At 38.7% G+C, this 23,551-nt stretch overlaps 1 protein-coding gene across 4 annotated transcripts in view; it reads right to left on the reverse strand.

Moving 5' to 3' along the window:
• Positions 1-23,551, reverse strand: part of LOC117537615 (cadherin-18) — a 183,349-nt gene that overhangs the window by 29,790 nt on the left and 130,008 nt on the right. For all 4 annotated transcript variants that reach the window (XM_034202897.1, XM_034202888.1, XM_034202905.1 and 1 more), the window contains exons 4-9: positions 20,399-20,518; positions 11,195-11,362; positions 9,885-10,072; positions 8,758-9,011; positions 2,851-2,987; positions 183-304 (exon numbers count right to left, since the gene is read on the reverse strand). In XM_034202897.1, the coding sequence (XP_034058788.1) occupies positions 183-304; positions 2,851-2,987; positions 8,758-9,011; positions 9,885-10,072; positions 11,195-11,362; positions 20,399-20,518 (989 nt within the window). The remainder of the gene's footprint in view (positions 1-182; positions 305-2,850; positions 2,988-8,757; positions 9,012-9,884; positions 10,073-11,194; positions 11,363-20,398; positions 20,519-23,551) is intronic.

Consider the following 23,551-nt stretch of genomic DNA (forward strand, 5'->3'; position numbering starts at 1 on the left):
CTTACTGCTCAGCTCTGTGAGGGGCCAAACTACCCAAGGAAATATTAATTTAGAGGAGAATGCATGCAGGCAGGGAGGAGAATGAGGTAACTGCACAGCGGTGGACAGATTTGAAAATGTGGAGAGTTAAGGGAGGAGAGATAGTGGTTGCAGATTGTTCTAGTTGAATCCTAGATGCTCACCTGTCCCGGCCTGGAGCTCTCACACACAATGACCTCCTCGTCTGTAGCTATTTCTGGCGGATTGTCGTTCACATCCAGCACCTGGACGGTAACAGGAACATGGCTGAGGAGGCTGGGGTTGTCTGCAGCAGAGGAGATGAAAGTCAAATGTAAGCCTTAATAACAAAGTAGAGCATCACCACTGTAATTCTAAACTGGGACACTGTGCTCTTCTCGTCGCACTGCTTATGGGTTTTTACTTTACTATAAAGCACTAAGGGACGTGAAATGCAGAAGGCAATTTTGGATATTAAAGCACATCTGATCATCTGTGTGCAGCATATTCCCATTGGTGTGCTTGGTCGTGATGCATTATTTGCCCCTTGCGCTTCACAAGCAACTCATGAGGCATGTTAATCGGAAGCCTTACATACTCTCATTTACATTTAAAGTTACAGTCTGAATGGAAACAGAATAGCCACCACTGGAATTAGAAATACATTATGGAACAATGATTTGCCCTTTGGAATACAGATGTATGATTTCAAATATACAGTATGAGGCTTGTATGAAGTAAGTACAATATTGACATAATGTGTTACATTTTGCACACAAATTATAGACAGTTATAGATTTATGCTTAAATATTGGCAAATACAATAACCTAGTCTTCCATCAGCCTAAAAACTCAACCCACCATGATTTTTCTCTACTACTACTACAATAGTACTGCCTTGCTCAAGGGCACTTCAACCTTCGAAACATTGGTGCACCTGGGTCTTTTTTAGAGAAATAACCTTTTTACAGCTTCCAGGTGTGAGTCTGTTGTCCAGTATGAGAAATAGCATGCTCGCTCAGCAAAACCCTTCAATATGAAGAAGTCGTGCAGGTGCGGCAGTCTTTCTATTAAATTAATGTTTCCAGATTTGTATTGACTTTATCTTGTGTATCAAGGTTTACATGCATGGTGTTTTGTTGGTGTCTAGATAAAGTCTGCCATTGGAACTACTGTATTATAAACAGACCGGGGTATCGCTGAGTTGCATTAAATATAGGAATGTATAAGGACATTTGCTATTGGCAATACTATGCAAGGAGTCATTATTTTCTAGATCTGGGTTTGAAATCAAATGCTGTATTGTTTATGAAGTATTAGTACTACTTAGTACAGGCTTCTTTTGTTTTTTTTACCTGGACCTAATGACAAGAGTATTTTTCTTCTCTTTTTACCATAATATGATTTTAAAACCAACAGTTAAATTCAATCATGCATTCATTTTCAAATTGGCTATAAGGCGGCGGCTAAAGTCTTTGAATTGACTTCTTTGTGTCTCTGACTCTGTGTCCTTGCTCTTTTACATACAGTAGTGCTAACAATTATAACCTTGCATTTTGACAGTGTCTTGGATTGTAATTGTTCCCTTGAAGGCTAAAGGGTGGTGGAGAGATAAAGAAACATTAGCATGCAGCACCTCTGTTGGTAGGAAAGAGATTTGCCTAATTGTGATTACAAATTAGCCAAATTACCTGATAGCAATTCTTGAAGTTAGCAGGGCCTGCATTGATTTAATTAATTTAAAATGCAGGAAAGGACATTGAAACAATTGGGACTAATTCGATGTTGTAGTTAATTATAAGAAAAATACACTGTAACCTATTTGAATGCATTCCAATAAATATGCAAATGAAGTCATTCCTCCTTGTTTTCTCCAGATGTTAATTGCTACTCCGACTATAACTAATAAGTATACTGTGTTTAAATACTGTTGTAGTTTGGATATTACTGATACAATGAATTGTGCCACAGTGCAATTGATAGAAGGTTAACAATTGACCATTTTATTTGCTTATTACGATTAGTTGACCAGATATATTTCCCAGAAATAGGTCATTTGGCGTGGAAAAAGCTTTACAAAATGACCAATAAATCAAGACAATAATCACTGATTAGTTGACTAATAAGGGGCAGTCCTTGATAATCAATTATCTGTGCTTAAAGTGTGCTTTTATTCTGATATTAAACAAAGAGGTTCGCAGTGCAGATTGATGTAGTATTTCCTTCTTCTTTTTTTAAAGTTCCATTTTGTTGATATTGATTTCATCTCCTATCTTACACGCTATGATTTTGATCCAGGACTGCTCTCTGGTTATATGACCCCCTGAGGCTGTCTTGTTATCTTGTGGGAAAGGGGTGAAACCTTTTTTGTATGACTCCAGCACCTACCATCATTTCAGAATTTGTTTTCTTTAAATCACGCTGTTGTGGCACAAAGCTCACCATGATTTCAATGCCATTTTGCTTACGATTTAGAATGTCTCCTATTAGCCCGGGGCTAAACAAGATGAGTGTGGAAAGAAAGAGCAATCTCTTTAACTGCCTCTTTACGGCAACTGGATAATAGCATTTCATGTGTTTACTACAGTCCAACATGGGTATTTAAATATGTAGATGTCAGAAGGTGAAGAGAATATCTTGTGTGGTATGAGCGTAACTCCATATCTCCTCATTAACTTACCCTATTACAAAATGTCCAAACTATTTTTATGTCCCAATGCATCAGTTGGTCTACACTTATTTACGATAAAGATGCTGCCCACTCGTGAAAAACCACAGAGACGCAGCTGGTGCATTATGTCCCCTCGCCCACTTGTAAACATTTAGTTAAAGGAAAGAAGCCTGGGTACCTACCAACCTCCGAGGCCATCACAGTTATATTGTGCCAGGACATGTCTTCTCTGTCCAGAGACTGAGTAGTCCGTATTAATCCACTGCTCTCATCGATCCTGAAGTACCGCACTCCTTCCTCTTTGCTGTCCAAGAAGTACCTATTAATGCAAGGAAAATGTAAAATAATGTATCCACTCCATATGCAAAAATCACAGTGATGGCAAGAAAAAACGATTAAGATGACATTGGATATTCTGCAGGACACTGTTAGTTGGAAGTGCCCAGTAAGCATACATTATGTTGTCTAAAAAGTGTCAAGATGGTTGGTTAAAAACTGTCCTTTTAGTTCTTAGTGCCAGCATGTTTTTGTCAATTGTTTCCATTGTGGAGAGAGTGTTTCGAAAATAGTGCTTCACCATAGGGGGTTCAAAACACTCAACACACTTTTGGTTCATATATCTTTGAATTTGTCAGAAAATTGCTACTGACGTTAGGAAATGGCCGAAAAGTTTGTTTTGGCTGTGTCTGTCCATTGTGAGCTTTCGATGTCAGACACAGACTGGATTTTCCCTCTTTGTTCTCATTGCGTCTGTCCATCTGTTGGAGCATATTGACGGGGCGGAAACTGAATGTTGACGTCGGTAAATATTGTGCTTTTATCGCGTTGACTCTGCGTCGCTTCACGACTGTCAAATTGATCAGTGACGAGCATGTTCTTACAAAGTGAGAACAACAATGTAGAACAAATGCATAGTAGTCCAAATAGAAGCAATGGGGTGATGCTGGTCTATCACACTAAAGTGACGATATGTACTCAATATATTGTTATAACACAAACCCTAACTTCTTTTTTACCACTACACATATACAGTGGTTTCACTCTTCCTCCTGTTAGTAGTTAGCAGTCTACAAGCCCAATGCGAGATGTCATTACCTTTTGGAAGCTCTTTTTAGAGAGCCACATAGCACATTATAAGGCTGTTTTCAGAAACTGAAAAATACTGCTCATTATCAGTAAACTATCCTTTGTGTTAAATCGGTGCCCTTTTCAGCCAAATAGAACTTAAATGCCTCAGAACATAATGCAAGTACTTGATGTGTTTCAGCAATGACTGGAGGCATTAGAAAACATATTTGCTTACTTATATCATACAGCAAACTGAAATTCAGTCGACCAAAACTAAGCAGTGTACTGTAAAGAACCAGCAAAAAAACAAAGAGGATGCTATTATGGTTCTGTGGTATTCAAAGTCTTATCCTAAGAACATTCATAGTTTAAACCCTACTGCTTTGAAATAGACTTTCAACACTTTTCTGAAAATACATATTTATAAGTCAGGAGCAGTTACCTTCAATATTTAATAACGACAAAAGGCGAAGTTCTGCTGGTAATGTTTACACTGTAGTAATGGCTTTCTCGCCATGCTGTTATCAAACTAAAAGAAAAGCAGCCTATGAAAGCATAGCGGAAACATTACTGCTGCTCAACTCACAAGTTCAAGCACGAAATGAGCATTGACTGTGTGTTACCTAAGTTATCTCTTAATTACCTATTTACACCTTTAATCCAACATGAATTCTCCTGAGTAATAAGGCCTCAGTCTGCAGTTAGCATGAATGACGGAAATGGTATAGGGATATTAACACCAGGATTGTATTTATTTGAAATAATGAACGTTATATTTTTTGAGTGTGTTGAAACGTACCCAGCACCCTCGGTAGAAATGTTGTCAAGATGTATTAAAGGCTCTGGAAGGAATGATAAGAGCATGAAGGCTGTTGCAGTAACAGTGAGTTTAGGGGGCAGAGAAGAAGAAAAACATGTTTTATGTCTACTTTAAAAACTTGTTGTAATTACTGCTGCTGGAGATACATCTTGGTTCTTATTGCATTTGTTTTTTGGTTGTTTATTTTCTTATTTCTGCAGAGAACTAGCTAAAAGAACACAATGTTGCATCATGCATTCATTATGTTCCAGAACAGCTTAATAGAGGGAAATATTGTATTTGTTTTGCAACAACTGCTTCATATTTCCATATGCACAATAATAGCCTCCATCTTTGGCATAGTTTGTGTAAAAGTATGCAAACATCAAGACAGCTGAAAGCCTATAGTATAGCAGATCAGAAAGACGCTGCCTTTAACACAACAACACAATTGCTAGTTCAATAAAAAACTGAAATGTAACTTTCATGGGTGTGAGACACATGTTACTCAGTTAATACAAGCTGAAGCTGACTCGAGTCCACGAAGTGCTTCAAAGTCAACTTTTCAAACGGTTTGATTATGATTATGATAATGTATAAGAGCAACCAGAGGTAATGAGCTGTCAAGTCTTTGTTAGCCTATTTAGATATCAAGACCAGACTGAGATTATATATGTCACTTCAATAAGATGTTTATTTTATTGCATTCATTGGCAAGACTTGTGATGATCAAAGAGAGCCACATACTGATCCCTGCTGCATTGTATTCTGATACTAACATGGGGAGCAGTGGCTCAGTTACTTTTTTCTTTGGGTTCAAGTGTCTGTCATGGAAATATGTTTCGTTAGCTTCCTCTTTATGAGCTGAACATTGGGAGTGATGTTCTGTAGGAATGGCCGAGGACAAGGTATCCCACAAGGAGTGCAGGGAAACCCTTTCATATGTAGATGAACTTCTTGTTTACGTCAAATCCCTCACAAAGTCTTAAGATACCGACATGATTCAAAGAGTCATTTTACCCCGAGTCTTTCTCCCATTTGAAATTGAGCTTCTTGCAGAACTGAACAGATCACCAGGACATTATTACAGGCATAAGACACTGTTCTTAACCCTTATGCAACACTAGTAACATCTGTGGCGGTTATTTGTGTTCAATCGTTTTGGCTGGGATCAATTTCCTTTTTTGGAATTTCAACTTCAGCCCCTATAATAAGCCTATAATAAACTGTTTTTCCAAAATAGCCACTCTGGCCCTTAATGATACAAATGACCATATGTAGCCACAATCAACCACATGTGTTGTGCCAAAAGCCATTACATTAACAGAATTTAATTCTATTATATCTTCAAAATTGCACCATTTATTATTTTCCCCCAGAGCCGTTTCTCATGTTTACTCTAATGGGCACAAATGGGCTATTTTCTGGTTTCTAGTATCAACATCAAAACTGTGGCTAATCAATGACATACCAAACATTTATATATCTGCTAGGGGTGCACCGAATGGGAAATTCTTGGCCGAAACCGATACCGAAAATAGGAAACAGTTGGCCGAAAACCGAATGCCGAAAGGCCGAAAATGATTAATAGAAATATATATATATAATGTATACATTTTTTACCAATGTTGTTCTGATTATGGAAATAGACATGATTATGGCAAAACTTAACTTAAATAATAATCACTATTATGGGTCCATAAAACATTTATTCAGCACTTTTGAATGCATACAGTACATTTATATATGTCATGTATTATTGCTAAAAAACATTATATCGCAGTCTTAGTGTCGCCAACTCGTTTCTAATATGCAAAGACAACAAATGCGTCTATGATGTATTTTCGATCAGACGAGATCTCTCTCCCCCGTCTGTGTGCGAGGGGGCGGGGCAGTTTACACACACGCAGCTGCTACATGCAGCGGAGCACACTGCGGAGATGGCGGAGAGAACGCGCTCCGAGGTGTGGTTAAACTTTACCCGTCTCGATGTGGAGAATACTTGTTACCATAAGTGCAATAAGAGTTTAGCATGTAAGCACGAGCAATTTGTCTAAACATTTAGCAAAAGTGCACCGCATGCAGACGGAGGAATGCACCGGGTTCGACCGTCTTTCTAGCAGCCCTGTAGCCCCATCCACGAGTAACGTTTCCACGTCAGGTGTTATGTATGCTAGCAGCAACACACGGAGTTAACTACATGATACAAACATGGGTTAATGATTAGAGGAAACTGAGTTATTTAGTTTGTTAACATTTCAGCTATTCTGTTTTATGTATGCTAGCAGCAACACACGGAGTTAACTAGGCCTACATTATACAAACATGGGTTAATGATTAGAGGTAGGCTAACTGAGTTATTTAGTTTGTTAAAATTTCAGCTATTCTGTTTACAGTCTGTCATCAGATTATTTAATACGATTTGTTAAAGGCTCAGGGCAATCTCGATGACAAAGGTCAATGTCCCCCCCCCCCCCCTGTGAGCCAGCCGCGAACATGGTCGCCGCGTCTTTATTACGTCATCACAACAACACGTTAGATTACCAACGTAAGTCTGTTCTGACATTCGGTGATATTTTTTCGGTGCTAAAACCCTTTCGGCCGAAAGGGCCTTTTTAACCATTTTCGGCCGATAATTTTCGGTGGCCGAATATTCGGTGCATCCCTAATATCTGCCATTAAGTAAACAAACTTACATTTAAAAAGGTTAACATTTTGAACATATATTCATATTTGGTAGTTGTGATTAGGGCTGGAGTAAGTTTAAATATTTGTAGACTAAGTAAAAGTGGAAAACAATAGAAATGTATAATTCCTTGTCAGATTCTTGATATTTGTAAGAGAGAGCAACTTCTTTTTATAAAGATGCCCAGAGTTTAATGCTTTTAAGGATTCCTGCGCTGCATCCTACAGCAAGGCTTTGAACTGTGGCACTATAACATGTAAAAGCACCAGATAATGACTTCTTATTGATATATTAGTAAAACCTAATCTCATGAGGAGCTTCATGTTTACAGCCACTCCATCATTTACACTGAGGCTATGCAGGGAATTCAAATTAACACAAGCAGTGCACGAAGCGAGCTACCTGTGCAGAGCGAACACCTAGGATTAGTCCATGGCCTCAGGGTAATATCAATCTTTTTTCAACAGTCCACAAGTATGTGTTTTGAATGCATACTAATGGGCTAAGCAGTTGTATTGCCTCAGGTTACTTTCAGACTTGTAGACAAAACAACCATCCATCAGATGATGCCAAATAATGAGACAGGTTCACTATGTATATTGCTGATTTTTAGAGGGTACGTGAAATGCTTAGGGCATGTAGAGTCGCAGGAACAAACAAAGGAGCTATTAAATATAATGCAGCACCATTTTCAATCTATTTAACATAATGTTTCTTATTGGTAGTATCTGAAAAGTCTGCAGTCTGAATATTAGGGAAATGGCCATATGGTGCAAACAGAAAGAAAATATTGCATATGATATTGAATCACAAATAATGCATTACAAGTGCATAGTGACACATACCTAAGTAAACCAAAGTGTTAAGAAATAGATTCCAAATGAATGCTACAAAAATGCAAATATCGAAAAGTAAACATTATCTGGGGCAGAGATATGACGTGCAAATTGGAATTTTAGTTAGACAAATATTTCTCGGAGGTAGAAATAATCTCATTAGACTTAAACCTCAAAGGACAAATCAAAGGCACCTCTGTTTTTATGCAGAAAACACATCCAACTGGTAAACCAAAATGCAGGAAACTGATTAAAAGCTGAATGAATAAGCAAGCAATATCCTGATGATTTCAGCTATGCAAAATATGGACCAACCCTAACCCTAATAACACAAATGATTGCCTGGAAATGGTAGGCTTTACCAACTAAACAAATCCAAACTGATATGGTGACCAGCCTTTTTGGACATTTCTAGATACCAATCTGGCAAAGAAAAAATATGACATTTGCGAGAGCCAATTAGTTGACAAAGTGACATGGTTCCATTGGCCGCATGAAAGACCCCTGAGCCTCTAAATAAGTCTCATAATATTAACAGCCCCCTCTCTACCCCTTTGCTTCCGCAGTGTGTGATATTCCTACACAAAATGTAGATCTTCAATTATATTCAATGATGCACAACTAATAAGAAACAGGATGCCTATAAAGCCACTGAATACTTGTAATCATTTCTGCAGATGTAGGAGTTCAAGAGTCTCACCTAACAGGACTGTTCCTGCTGTCGGGGTCTCGAGCCGCTACGGCGCCCACCTCCGTGCCGCTCGGCGAGTTCTCGTACACGTCCATGATGTAATGATCTATGGAGAATATGGGCGCTTCGTCCACGTCCCCCACTGTGATTTTAAGGGTGGCGGTGTCTTTGAAGGAGCCGAGATAAGAAAAACGAGGATCCACATGTGTATTGGTCCCCTCGATGTGAAGAGTGTAGGTCTTCTTTCTCTCATAGTTCAGAGGCTGTCGGGGAGGGGGGGGGGATACATTAGCACAGTACTAAGTAGATACACTTTATCGGGATGGAACTAGTGTAGAGAAGTGAATGCTAACTCATGGCTAACAGTATGTGTTTCTATTAGACAAATTGGACATCTTAGTGCCACGTGTTTTGACAAGAGATCCAATTATAGTGCATGCTTTTTTTTAGCTGCATATAGAACCCTCATTAATGATTTGATTTAAGTTAAACAGTTCTTCAAAAGTCATTATAAAATATCTTTTGGAATAGGATGTTTTTTTTTATTAGAGCATTACCACCCCTATTATACTGTTTTTCATCAATATGTTACAGGTCTCAGATATATACAAAACATGTCTCTGAAGTGTTTGGCTCCAAACACCAAACAGATCATTGTAGCATCCCATAATCCCCTCTGTTTCAGCCCTGTTTCAAAAGTGCTGATTCTCTGTCTTTGACTTTAGATGAAAATCAGGAGCCCCTCCCCACGCCCCTCTGAGAGATATTTAGTTAAAAATAACACAATGGTGCTCTAGGAGGAGATTCAGGTGATAAGGTGTGGGGGGGGGGGGTTACCTTGGTTGGTGATTGGCTGATGGTTACACAAGCCAAAACATCGTTATGACATCATAAAGTGGCCAAAATCTGATCAGCTTATTTTCAGACAGGTTTTTATAGAAATGGATAAGGTCAAAAAGTGAGCGAATCTTTTTTCTGAAATGTTCAGATTCTCTTTACACACATGTTTATGTATAAAAGACATGAAGAAGTTGATTTTGCATAATAGGTGACCTTTAAAGTGCATTACTTCTATCAGCTGTTAGCACACTCTGCGGTCTCTGAAAGCACACATTTTTGTTTTGTAGACAGCCTACCTTTTTGAGGCTTATGATCCCCTCTCTCGTGTCCCTCTCCGTGGAAATGGAGAAAGTGTTGGCCCCTTCGGAGTTAATGATGCTGTACTTGATGTCTGCATTGATGCCAAGGTCCTCATCAGTGGCTTTGATCTTCCCCACCGGTTTTCCTACTTGAGCCGATTCAGGGACGTACAGCTGGTAATTTTCTGTGGATGAACATTCATGTGTTAAGAGACAGCAGAACACCCTATAAACAGGACTTGACCTGCCCCGCATCGTTGTCTGAATGTTCTTCCAAAAAGGGCTACACTAAGCAACTTCATTCTGTCACTATCTGTCCCCGAGGAAATGTCATTAAACTTACTCTGCACAGTTCAATCAACATTAAATGCTTAACCAAGGTTCATAGCACTGCAATGGAGCAGATCAAACTCCGAGGCGGATGATTATTCAGATGAATTAGATGTTTTTGAAATAGTTTCTAACTGCAGCAAGACATAACAAAGGCAGAGCCCTGGGGGATTTTTCTTGATGAGACAACAAATCACAACTTTGTCATTACTTAAAATTATCATTAAAATGGAGATAATTCAGACTGCAAAACAGAAGCTTTTAATGAATGTTGGTCTCATATAGCTAATTATGGAAACTTTTATTGCAATATTAAACTACTGACTCATAATAATGGAGTATAACAGCGAGGAATGTCAAAAAGGGCTGAGAGGGAAAGCCTTAATTAAAAATGCTTTGCTCGCTAAAACCTAAAGATTGATCTAAGGTTAATCATTGCATGTACAAAACAATATATCATTTAAACACTGGAAATACAAGAAATATTGATTTTTTTAGTCTTTCAAATGAAGAGTCCTTTACAGTTCATTAACTTGTCTTTAATATGTAATAATAGCATTGTCACATCCATTTGTTAAGCATCTCCACCAACAAAACACAGTACAGTCTCCTTTTAGAAATGACTTGGTGTAATTTGACTGCCTCAGGCTTCTGTGGTGGAGGTCTGCTGCTCAAGGCCAAACTGGCTGAGAACAAGCTGATACGATTTCCATGAACGACTTGGCCATTTAACTGAATATAAACTATGTATTCAGGTTAATAGGTCTACATAACCATTACATTGGTTATTTTCCCGAATGAGCCTTCTGGCACCACATTTCTTTCTCAGGGTCTTTAAATAGAGGCTATGGTCAAACCCAGTGTAGCCTAATTATAATTCAATTAACTGTTGCTTTTTTGTTCTGTACAAATGTGAACTACAGTTTGTGTTTTGTTAGCTAAGCTGTTGTTTTTAAGTAAAGAAAAAGTATACCCACTTTGGGGGAACATTGGTGGGTTGTCGTTCACATCCGTCAGCGTGATGTTGATGGTGGTGGAGCCGGAGAGCCCCCCCACCTGGCCCGCCATGTCTTTGGCTTGGATAACGACGGTGTAGTGTTCTCTGGCTTCCCGGTCCATCTCAGATAAGGCCGTCCTGATGATCCCTGCATGAGGGAGAAAAACAAACCATCAGGTCTCTCATGGCAACGGACATTTTGCGAAAGACAATAACTACTTTGCAGACGACAGCGAGGAAAATACATATCCTGTAAATATATAGTTAGGTATTTTGAGAAACAAAAAGACAAAAACAGATGGAAAAACCTTTTCTACAAGAAGCTCTGAGAGGGAAGATAACACTGTTACTGTTCTCAAGATGTTTCTGTTATTGTACTAATATGTTACCCCCCTAAAACCTTTTTTACGATTATAGTCTTCTCTTACACACCACTTTTCTTTAAACACTAACACCATAAAAGTCTGCTTCTTGTTCCATCTTTTGTTATCCCACATTTTCATCGCCAAGGTTAGCCTTTCACCACTTTTCATTATATCTGAAATGACTATGCAACCTTGGATCGGGGCAGAATGTAACTTTCTAAGGCGCCCCCTCAATCACATTTATTACTACAATAACACAACCATGAACTTTCACAATGCTAACTCAGAGATATATTACTGCAGCTCTGGCCACGTCAGGGAAACTGTACAGAAGTAAATTGCAACACAATAGCAAGCCAAATACGGCATTTTTCTCGTTTGGGTTATTTATTGAATGTAATAGCCGCAAGTCTTGCACATTTATTTGTCTGTATGTCTTTCTGTGACATGTTAACGTTGCTGTTTGTCTATATTTGTTTTTAGGGTGTGCTCGAGGGTTAATTCGCCATCCAAGCTCCTTAAAACACAGCACCACATGGGACCTGATTTAATATGTTCTACCAGTTACATCAGTGTTCTGTGTAAATATCGTTTTTCCCCCGGGGATAAAACCCTGTGGCAACCATTGAACTTGTGTGTTTGTGAACTTGTGAACCCTGCAATAATACACAAAGACTGGCGGTGAGCGGTGAGACCTGGGAGGAAATGGAATGGTGTTGATCATGATGGTTTAAATGGACTTCTGTCGCCTCATGTTGCAAGTGGAAATCACAACAGCAGGCGACGTTTGATAAAATGGCTTTGGAAAATGAAGCAAGGCATCAGTAACATCACTATAGCCAGGAGAAAACCCTCATTTTGACTATTATTTACACCAAATTGGGTGTGGTTGTTTTCTTGCTCCACTCCCACTGGGTATTCTCAATCTACTCCCGGTAAGTGAGATGATTTTACTGAAATTGGTGTTGACAAATGTTTGAGTACTTTGTCCTGGTTGGCAAAAAATAAAAGTTTCTGTTAAAAGGCCACTCTTTCGGACTGTCAGTTACGTCAAAGTCCTAAAAATGTTTGATACCATATCACATAAGTGCTTCAAAACCCCATGCTGTGTTTGAAATAACATACTAGCATTCATAGTCAATTACTATGCTGCCAATTAAGTGTGATATTTTACCAGATGTTTAATTAACACTGTATACTCAAGGTAACTGATCATGTGACTGAGGGCAGATCTTCACTTTACAGTTATGTCAATGGTCTTTTAAGTTTCCTTAGTATAGATAACTTAGTATTGCATTTAAAATGTAATACTTTAATAGCTTGACTTTCACAACAAAATACATTTTGGAGCGACTAAATGGAGTTATATGATTTCCTTATTCTGCCAAGGAGGTAGCTAAAGGCTGTGCTTTTACAATAGGTCCATTTCCTCTTTCTTTCTTCCAGACTCTATAGACAGAAACTAATCCACTCGCCTAAGGCAGAATAATCATTCAAAGTGGGTCAAGGATCAAAGCAGCCAACAGTATTAAGATCCAGGGGATCTTAGGTTACACATCATCTGTCACACTGAGCTGGGGCTCAGGTCCCATACACCTCTAATGGACCTGAACTCATCACGAGAGAATCAAGACAAATTGAAAATATATGACATAAAGTAGCATGAAAGACCAGAATTGAAAATATATTTAGGCATTATAGACTAAGAAGAGTTATATGAGCAGAAGTTTTTGAACAGGGAGTCAGTGCACTGCTGAAAATTGTATTTGAGCGTTGACCTAATGTCAGACAATTTCTGATCACCAGAATGTAACCTTTAAAAAATAAAGTTGACATGGCGATGAAGCTTCTATGAATGGTCTGTGAATAGTTTCTGCCGCAGCATCCAGAGTGTTGTGAATAAACTCTAACCTATTGATTCCTGTTGCTCATATTTTTCTAGTGGATGATGTCTATCTAGACTTTTTCATAAAAAAGACAGAATCAGTTGACTGGTTCAAACTGAGTTTTTACATGTAAAATGTCAGTACACTGTGTGTAAATTCCCCTCTTGGATTTTTTGAGATAAAGCAAAACATTATTTAGCCACTTCTTTGGAGGGTACTTTCAAGCATATTGCGGGGATTCAGTGTGTTAGATGTATCGACTCTGGCAGTGTCTCCTCCTCGTGTGCTGTGATTTCATGTGTGTTAGTTCTCCCCATAAAAGAACAACCGTTAAATGGGGCAACAAGCTACACACACACACACAGAAATATGTTGCACAGCTATATTCACAGAAATATAGATTTACTTTGACTGCCAGGTAGATCATTCCCTGGCACTATTTAACAATGTTTTATAACAGCTGCATTATTATGTTCAGGGTTGGGAGGTTTACTTTAAATGTTTTTAGGTACAATCACTGTATAGCTACCTTTAATCAAATGTAATCTAAGCATCACAATGTAAAAATAACTGATTACTTTCTGGTATTTATGGATTCTCTTTATTTCAAATGCAATGCAAAAAAAATACCAAAAAAGGAATAAGACTTTTGTAATTAGTGGTATTATTGGTGTTTTAGGACTTATGAATTGTCACAAGCATTTTGTTCTACATTTTTAAATGTATTGTAACATTGTAATTCTGCTAGTAATCCCATATTTTTAGAAACATAACAGTAAAGTCATTAAATATTTTTTTGTGTGACCTGATTACGTAATACTGTTACATTAACCCATTACTACTCATTGTTAATGTTGTTCCAATGTATTCATTTAATTTGAAAAATGTCTTGATTTAAAAGCAATCTTAGTGGTATTATATTAGAACTCTAGGTCTAGTTGAATGATTAGCCTTATGAAATAGGAGCATCCTGACCTGTGAGGTGGTGCTGAATCCTACTTTGGAACATCCAGCCTTTCAAATGCTAAGCAGACAGTGACACACTGTTCTCAGTTTGAACTCTGCCCGAGTTGACGGGACTGATTAACACGCTGCCCTCTCCATTTGAAATGCCAGAACGACGAGTTTAACGCACATAAATAAAATATACCAATATGTCATAGGGCATTCAAGACTGATTTTAGTAGTCATCGACAATACCTTAAAAAGCTGTCTCTTTGACAGCTTGAAAATATATTAAAGACATAACCATCTTATTCCAAGTGGCCCAAATAGAAAAATGAACAAAAAGCCTGCAAAAAACACATAATGTGCGTCTATTACGTTCCCATAGAGACATTCTATTTCCAAAACTCAACATATGTCATAAAATATTCCCAAGATCTCAACACGAGCATTTCCATTTGCTATGCTGTTCTTTTCAAATGTCAGGTCTCAGCATGGAGCCACTGCGTTTCTGTCTTTATAAACTAATGAAAGTGCTCGCAGCCACTTCCCTGTAATGATACAGGCTCTGCAAACTCTATTGGAAGTACTTTGTTATTAACTTGAGTCTTAGCATTACTTAACCTGGGGTCTTTGAAACATACAGACCTTGGCAAATGGCTACACTTTCCATTAAAACAACATCAAGACAGAGGATCTGACCTTTCAAGTCTCTTATTACCCCTGTACTCATAAAGGCGCATCGCTCCAGAGCAATATTTCACAGCAGTCCGTTTTAGGGACCAATGAGCACACACTAAAAGTATTAGTTTTTATTGGTTGGCTTTGGGAATTGTCTACACTGTTGTCTACTGCAGTCATCAAACAAACAAATGCTCTGCTGTTTCGGACAATTCAAAAACAAAGACAACAGGTTTACGGTAAAGGTTTTGGGGGAAACCCATTCACAGGTGCACAGAAATGAATTTAAAATACAGAAATGGCCCCAAGGGTATTCTTTGGCGAGTATCTGAACGGTGTGTCAGTGCTTTGACACAAGGATCAAACCCCTGAACTCCCTTTCCTGACCATTCCTCAGCCGTAATACCTCAGATAGTCTCGGCTAAATCTCTATAGAGCTTGTCAGTTAATTTAGAAAATAATTGAGAGAGAGCTGAGTTCCTTGAACCTGCACCCATTTGACAGAATAAGGTGGCTAGCCTCCTCCTCACCCTCCCCAGTCTATTAGTGTTGATACCATCACACTATCCAGCTCTTTGTCTGGCTGGAAACTTCTAAAGAAGGACAATCTCCTGGGCGAACAAAAAGGATTATAGGAGATTACTGAAGCGCTCTTCAATCTCTAGCTTCAGGAATCTTGGTTTTTGGCTCATCCAATAGGATGTTATCCCTGTGTGTCTGCACTTCTGAAGAAAAGGTAGATAACACCAACGAGAGCAGCTTTCCAATTCAAATAAATCATAAAAGTAGTCCTTTTTATTTGAAAAAAGATTGTTCTGTATGGATCAAATATCCGACTGAGAACAATTGGTTGTTCTCCTCAAGATTACATTGCCAAAGTGTCAGCTTTTCCCTTGATTTAAGCAGAGGTAAGACTTAATCCATGAACGTCTTGATCTGTGTCAGCTCCTTCAAAACAACTCCCAAATCCCAGATCAGCAGAGAAATTAGCCCATTTAGAATGCAAGAGGGACCTCGGCAGTGTGGTGTGTCTTTGCATGTGTGTGTGTGTGTGTGTGTGTGTGTGTGTGTGTGTGTGTGTGTGTGTGTGTGTGTGAGCGAGTGCTGATAGGGTAGGGTTGTGGGGAACATATCGCCCATACCACTCAAGAGGAACAAGCTGACGTCTCTGTGTGTAAGTGACAAATGCACAGTAGCGATGTTAAAGACAGGAGCTATACGATCCGACTATAAAAAGGATAAATGAAGAACATAGGATGTAGTTCTGATGAGTTATGCGGAAGAGATTTTCAAATCTTGTAATCAAGTCAATCCATTACAGAGAAGGCTCATTAGTTAGACATGACATGCTAACTGTAGTCTGGTACTCCATTTGTTTAAGGGCATGCTGGGAATAGCAGAGCTTTCCGAACCAGTCAAATGTACATGCAGGCAACATTCAGGTTCAGTTAGCTAGTCTAATATGCTGTTGCCCTTGTTCATCCGCTCTAGTTATTGACCAACATTACTGCATAAGTGCAAAACATTAACAGAATCTAGCCTGTGAGCAAGTTCTGTCAACATTGAGCATCTTCGTAAAAATCAACACATGTTGAAAATATAAAGGAATAGTTAGAGATATTGGAAATTAAACATATTTATCTTTTGTGCAAATTTTGCGAGAAGATTCATACTATCTCTGATTTGTTTTATTCGTGCTAGTTGCCTGCTAGCTTTTTATTTTAATTGTGTTATTAATATTCTCAACTTACTCTCTGCAACAAAACAATAAGGGACATTGCCCACATTTTTTACCCAAATATTACAATCTATTTAGTTGATTATATTAATTATTCCAGTTTATTAGAGATTTGCTTTGTAAAATGCCGACAACATTAACTCCGGGTAGAAAGGGAGTGCAACAATTGTAACTGAATAACAAGTCTGAACATTGTATAACCCAGCCACAGACTGCACCAAGTTATTTCACTGATTAGGCTCTTCACTCTTTCAATGTGTTATAGCAGTGGCCTTCATGCTGTAGTGTGTAGTTAGAAGAAAAACCTGCAAATCAGTGTGCTTCAATAGGAACCACCTCTGAATTACATTTCACTGGTTCATATGGAACACTCTTATTTGAATCTGCACAAATCTGCACATGGTGGCAAAGGTTTGCATGCCATGTTTTAGTGTAATATGTGTGAATATTGTGTGGGATTGCCAGGTCAATTGGATTTCTTATGATATAAATGTATATCTATAACTTAATCAATTCTTACACAATTACTCTATGGAATTGCACATAATATGGCTGGCAACAATCTTATCATTCAAATTTCAATCACACATACAACTTCGGAAACATTATTAATGAAAAATAAAAAAGGCCATGTAAAAACTATGTTGGCATTTGTTTTCATCTTCCCACATTTCCCCCCTAGGCCTTCCATTATCAGTTGTATCAGTTACATTTCTGTATTTACAAAGTCTGTGTCATAATCATTTGTTTCTGCAGCCAAGTAAATCTAATCCTAAATTCATATCTCTCCCCGTATGCATGGTGCATCACACAAGCGTAGATGCATCAATTACAAGTTTACATCCATCATTGAGTCTTATTTCAAGCGGAGACTATGAGCTGCCTTAATGCTGTTCCCTGAGTTAATTAGTCTGTTAAGAGATATGACCTCAGAGTTATTTTCAGCTATTGGCATGTCCGTCTTAAAACACAGAATGTCCACTGGGATTTGCCTCTGGTTTGGTTAAAAGTATTTTAGAGAGATATGGTGTTTTGGTGTCTTGTGTGAGGCAAATAAACCTGGAAACCATCAGTTGTCCCAATGTGAAAACCAAATACCTTGGGCAATCGTCCAACCGTGATTCCTCTATATTTAAAGGGCCTGATCAGCGTCTTAAAGAGCTTTGAAAAAACGGTCTGCTGATATTGTCTGTGGACATTTAGTTTAAATGATGTAGATAACACAACACTGAGCAGATAATAATAATCTTAGTTTCATTGATAAGGCTCCTTAGGATAAGCAGCATAAGTGGTATGGTCATGGGCTGTTTGATTCTAATATTGCTAAGAAAGACAATTTCAAATGCTTATTCCATGTGATTTTAAATGATGAGACAGGGTATTTAGTTTCAATTTAGCCATGCAGTATTTATGGAATAATGTAATTCAAATACTTAAAGGAGTATTGGATGTATCAGGATGATATACACCATAACTGTGGTCAATTGACCATTCAATAACATGTCTGAACAGTCAGACAGGCCTGTCATATTGGTATCTGATGGGTTTGAGATTATGTAATCCTTACCACTTATCCAGGGGCAAACAGGTACATCTGCTCGCTGAGGATTTGGGTCAAGTCTGAGACGGTTCTTTGGGGATTCCTCCTGCACCATATGTGCCAAATGCTATCATGACCACCTGTCCTTAAACTATCTCTTTACCTCATGGATATCACTAATCAAATATGTCCCTTGTTATATCAGGGCACCACACCAAGGTCAAAAGGGAGGAGGTGGATTTGTCTGTGTGTGTTAGCAAACTGGTGTTTAATAATACATGAATTCCCCAAGATGGTGTCTCTGCAGTTTTAGCGTGCTGGGAGCCAGGTAAATGTGGATATAAGGAGGTGTAAGTAAGCTAATGCTCTGTGAGACAGATGCAGGAGCAGCTTCAGCTCCCCAGTGTTCAGCTCAACTGGGCAGAGGGCCAACATAACTGCGTTAAGACTTTGCATATTAAGGATCACATGCAAGTGCAGCTTCCTCCATGTGCGCCGTTTCCACTGACCGCTGGAGTTCCTTGTCCTAATTCCAGGGAGGAGGCTGCTTTGCCAGTAGCGAAAACAACAGCCGACTTGTATAAATGAATACTTGTGGGTGGAATGGTGTTGTGCAGAGTGCAGCTGGCTAGGCTTTCGATCACCGCCCTACTCCTCTGCACGCCCCCCACTGAATTACAATGCAGACAGGATGCAGAGTCAGCTCAAGCAAAACAAGCCATCTGACGTGTCCAAAGGCATGTGGAAAGAAAATGACTGCAGCATAATCACTTTTGCGGTCAAAAGGTGATGTTAATATTTAAACTGAAATAACATACAGTACAGTCGATTGAAGAAAAAATGTTGCGTGGCGTGAGAAAAACCCTGCTTTCATTCAAAAATTGGCATTGCTTCTGCCTCACCACACTGCTGTGAAATTGCTTCATCAATCCCCACTGCCTTTCCCCCTCGGGGCAAACTCAAAATATTCAGCAATTCATTTGTGTTGCTCATTCAGCAAAGAATTCATGTTTTACATGGGCGGCATGGTCTCAAGGGGGCCAATAGTTGTTCCAGACTCCAATGAATCAATTGTTACAAGTGAATTGTTCAGGTTAACCGACAGCAAGGGAAAACTTGGTGTCGGTCCAATCTTAGGGAAGATAGCTTTTAGATGCGCAGCTCCTCTGTCTTGGAATAGTCTGCAATTGAAATGGAAACTGAGCAATCTGGTGCCACTAAATGTTTTTAAAGCTCGGTTGGAGGCTACTCAATCGGAAGTTGTTGGTACCTGTTTATGTGGATAGTTATTGTAAATTGTAATCCCTGTAATGATGCTGTAAGATGTCCTTTTTGTTGTTCTGTTTATGTTTTTATGTTTCATGTGGAACCTACTTGAGAAGGTCTCCCTTGAAAAAGAGAGCAATGATCTCAATGGGATACACCTGGATAAATAAAGGTTAAAAAAAAAAAAACATTCAAGACTTCAGAATCACTATCGCATCTTTTTTGAGATGAAGAGACATCAGAAATAAACCGACACGCACACACACACTCACAACAACACATCATATACAAGTTATATCCCTTGCACTTTAGACTCTTTATAAAGATTTCATAGATTCCAGCAGTGGCCTCCTCAGACAATAGATGAACTTTAAAAACACTGAGCACTGCATGCCGTGCTTTTTCCCTTCCTTTAAAAACAATAGCTTTCCGAAGGCATCTCTACAAATGTCTTCTCTGACCCCTGAGGAGTTAGTTATGGCCCACAAAGAGTGCGTAGCGTGTTCAACAATATAACCGTCTTATGAGTAGCCCATAACGCTACTGCGGCTGCTTTAGCTTTTATGATGTCAGACCTGCGTCAATAACAGAACAGGATGTCCACTGAGAGAAGCGTCGGTACACATTTTTTAAAGCATCACTTTAGGAGACCAACAATAGCCTGAAGAACAACGTTATTGCAGCCATTTATAGTTGTACTTACCATGCTTTCAAGAGCATGGAGGCTGACTTTGTCTAAGCATGCAGTTACTGTATACCACACCTGTTTTGGGGTCGATGGAAAAGTATGGCTGTCCTTGTAGAACACTGTAGACTATTCTGGCACTGTTTCCGTAGGTGGGATCGTCAGCATCAGACGCAGTTACTTGCAACACCGAAGTGCCTAAAAAAAAGAACACAGCATAGTTATTTCATGGCATTTACTGACCCTCTTAAATGCTTTTCAAATGTTAACAACCCTTTTTCCTACAGAATAGCACTCTAAACTGCACTCCCAATTATGTTTTGAGGGAAATAGATTATCTCCTGGGTAATGGTAACAGTTTTAAACTTTGGGAACCAGCACGACTTTTTTGTAGTTAAGAAAAAAGATCATGGTTTGTCACAGTTTTTAAACTACGGACGTCAATTAAAAATAATAACAAGGTGGACTTTTGGTTTCACATGAAACACAAAACATAACAATTCCAGGAGAAAATACGTGTTCATCAAAGTAGACGATTTTAGCACACACTGCTGCAAGATAATTACATTGATGTGATTGAATGTGTAATGGTTCCTTCTAGAAAATAACCATGTCTGGTACATTTAAAGCAAATGAGAATTACTGTGTGCCAAATAATAAACATATTACAGAAGGACAATAAACTAAATACTTGACACAAAATAAATAAATAGAAAGTCCTCATACAATCCAGAGAAACAATTGGCAAACCAACAAACATGCATATTTATCACAAAGACTGATAAGATATGATGCCAAATAATCAAAACATCTCTTTAAGAAAGATAATAATGGGAAAATATTGTGGTTAAAGACAATTGTTTTGGTGTTCATGATTGATAATTCATATAGAAACACATTCACTTATTCACAGTGTGATTCATGTGACAGGAAAGTGGACATTATTCAGCTGTCAAACCTTCAAAGGGAGACATGAGTTACAATCCACATATTGAGTTTAAGTGGTTTTTCATTGCAAGAGATTTCAAAAACAAAGACAGCTGATTTGAGAACTAAGAGAGAGGGCTCATGTATAACTTATTCAAATACATCTGTGTAAAAGCATTTAGGCTTCAATATAACAATTTACATTTACTTAAACAACCTTGCATGCTTCATTAACCCATTATCATTGCATGATGAGTGCATTGTAATTGCCCTATCAGCGTATCTAATGCATGATTATGTGTAAGAATTAAAGTAGGATTATGTTAGGAGACATACGAGCTATATGTTACTTTACTAGGCCTGTAAATGATATGGACACAAACCTCTAGGAATAGAAATGACATTAAGCAAGTGAAATTCCATCGTGTCTCACCAGATATGACCTATTTAGTTTTCTTGGAAACCTAAAGGAGCAGCGTGAAAAGACACCTATAATGAACCATGTACTCCACTGAGTCTGTCAAACTCGCAGCAAAATATGCAGTTGGAACTATTTTGACTTTTAAATCTGGGATTGCTTTGGAAGTTGGGTCGTTTCCAAAATTGTTCTGTTCTTATTTGCATAAGTAACGAGCATGATCATTTGTGACCTTGTATGATACATATTTATATACAGCACAGACAAGAACACAAAATGTTCTATACCAGGGGTTCCCAACCCCCGGTCCGCGGACTGATACCGGGCCGCAGAGGTGTTACTGCCGGGCCGCGAAATAGCTGTGAGTTTATCGTAATATTTGCAGACATTTTTTATTTTATTTTCGCACCTATACCATTCATATTATTTCATCCAAAACATACAAAATAAATCAAAATTGGTTAGCATAAGGTCTCAGTCTCTCGTGCGCAGATAGTTACCGGTGCGCCAATAGGAAGTGGAGCACACAGGAGACAACCGTTTAATCGCAGACTGTTATGTTTATGTGGGGAAATGGCAGTGCATACATTATTTGAGATATATTTCGAACTCTTGACTTAATTTTAAGGACATTGCGGCCAGGGGTGTAAAGCTATTTTTTTGCTATTTGTAAAACCTCCTTCACTTCATGAAATGGCTGCAGCATCAGGAGGCAGCCTCTGAGAAGTGCAGCACCAGCGCGTACACACCGCCTTCACTGTGTTCCCAACTGCAGGCTGCTACGTTTCAACCACACACACCTCTACACACACACACATCGAACGGCCCGATTATTCCCCCCATTACTCGTTGTATGAAGGAAATGTCCGGTCACAAAGGCGCATGATGTGTGTGTGTATGTGCTCTGCTCAGCTCCGCTGTGTGTGTGTATGTTTGGTGTGTTTGTGTGTGTCCAACAACGGCATTTGTTTTCAAATGACCATGAACAGTAATTTACACACATCTGGCCAACTCCATAGGTTATTATGGCTGGCAAACAAGCCCAGGGGTCTCACTGACATTTCAGTTCTATCAATATGTGTACAGTGGTCCTAATTTGTTTGAATTGTATCCTGGTTTTAAATGTTGTTAATATGTTTTGGATGCATATTGGTATTTCTTCAGGCTGTTAAATACAAGCCTCTGTTGCCACCTGGTGAGTAAATATTCAAATCAGTTAAAATTGACAACCAGTCCGTACATTTTTTTTAATGTATCTGTCGGTCCTTGGCACAATAAAGGTTGGGAACCCCTGTTCTATACAACTTATCACTATATATTATCATCTTCCAGGTTTTCAAATTGTAGAAACAGATCCAGATCATTACATAATCTACCTGATAGTGCACCCACTTTGCACTCAAAAAGGACGGCATAATGTGCTTTCAATTGCTCTCAATTTACTCAATGTAAGTGTTTAAGTACAGTAAAGCTTTAGAAGGGATAAGAGCAGCATTAAAAGTGGCAATAGACATGTTTTTCGCCTTCACTCACCATAATAAAGTCATTTCTGATTGCACATTGTATTCGCTATAGAATAGTCTCGCATTCACGATGTAAAGGAATATTTTAGTCTGATGCTTAGCTGACCTGAGAAACTTCACATGAGTGACTACTCTTTCTCTGTGTGGGTGAGGGGCTTGGGGCACTTAAGGAGGGGCAATATATGCAGTCTTTGTCCTTGGTGTCTGGTAATGATTAGGGGAAAGGGCGGGCTGTTTAGACCCCTCCTTTGAAAGATATATAGAGATGTTTCTGTCTTTTGTGTTTAGAGTTAATTTTGGCAGCTTGCATTTCAACAGTGCGAGTTGCTTTGTTAATCCTCCGGCCGTTTTGTCTCTCAATAA

This window comes from Gymnodraco acuticeps, unplaced genomic scaffold (genome assembly GCF_902827175.1).
Source record: "Gymnodraco acuticeps unplaced genomic scaffold, fGymAcu1.1, whole genome shotgun sequence".
Classification (NCBI taxonomy): domain Eukaryota; kingdom Metazoa; phylum Chordata; class Actinopteri; order Perciformes; family Bathydraconidae; genus Gymnodraco; species Gymnodraco acuticeps.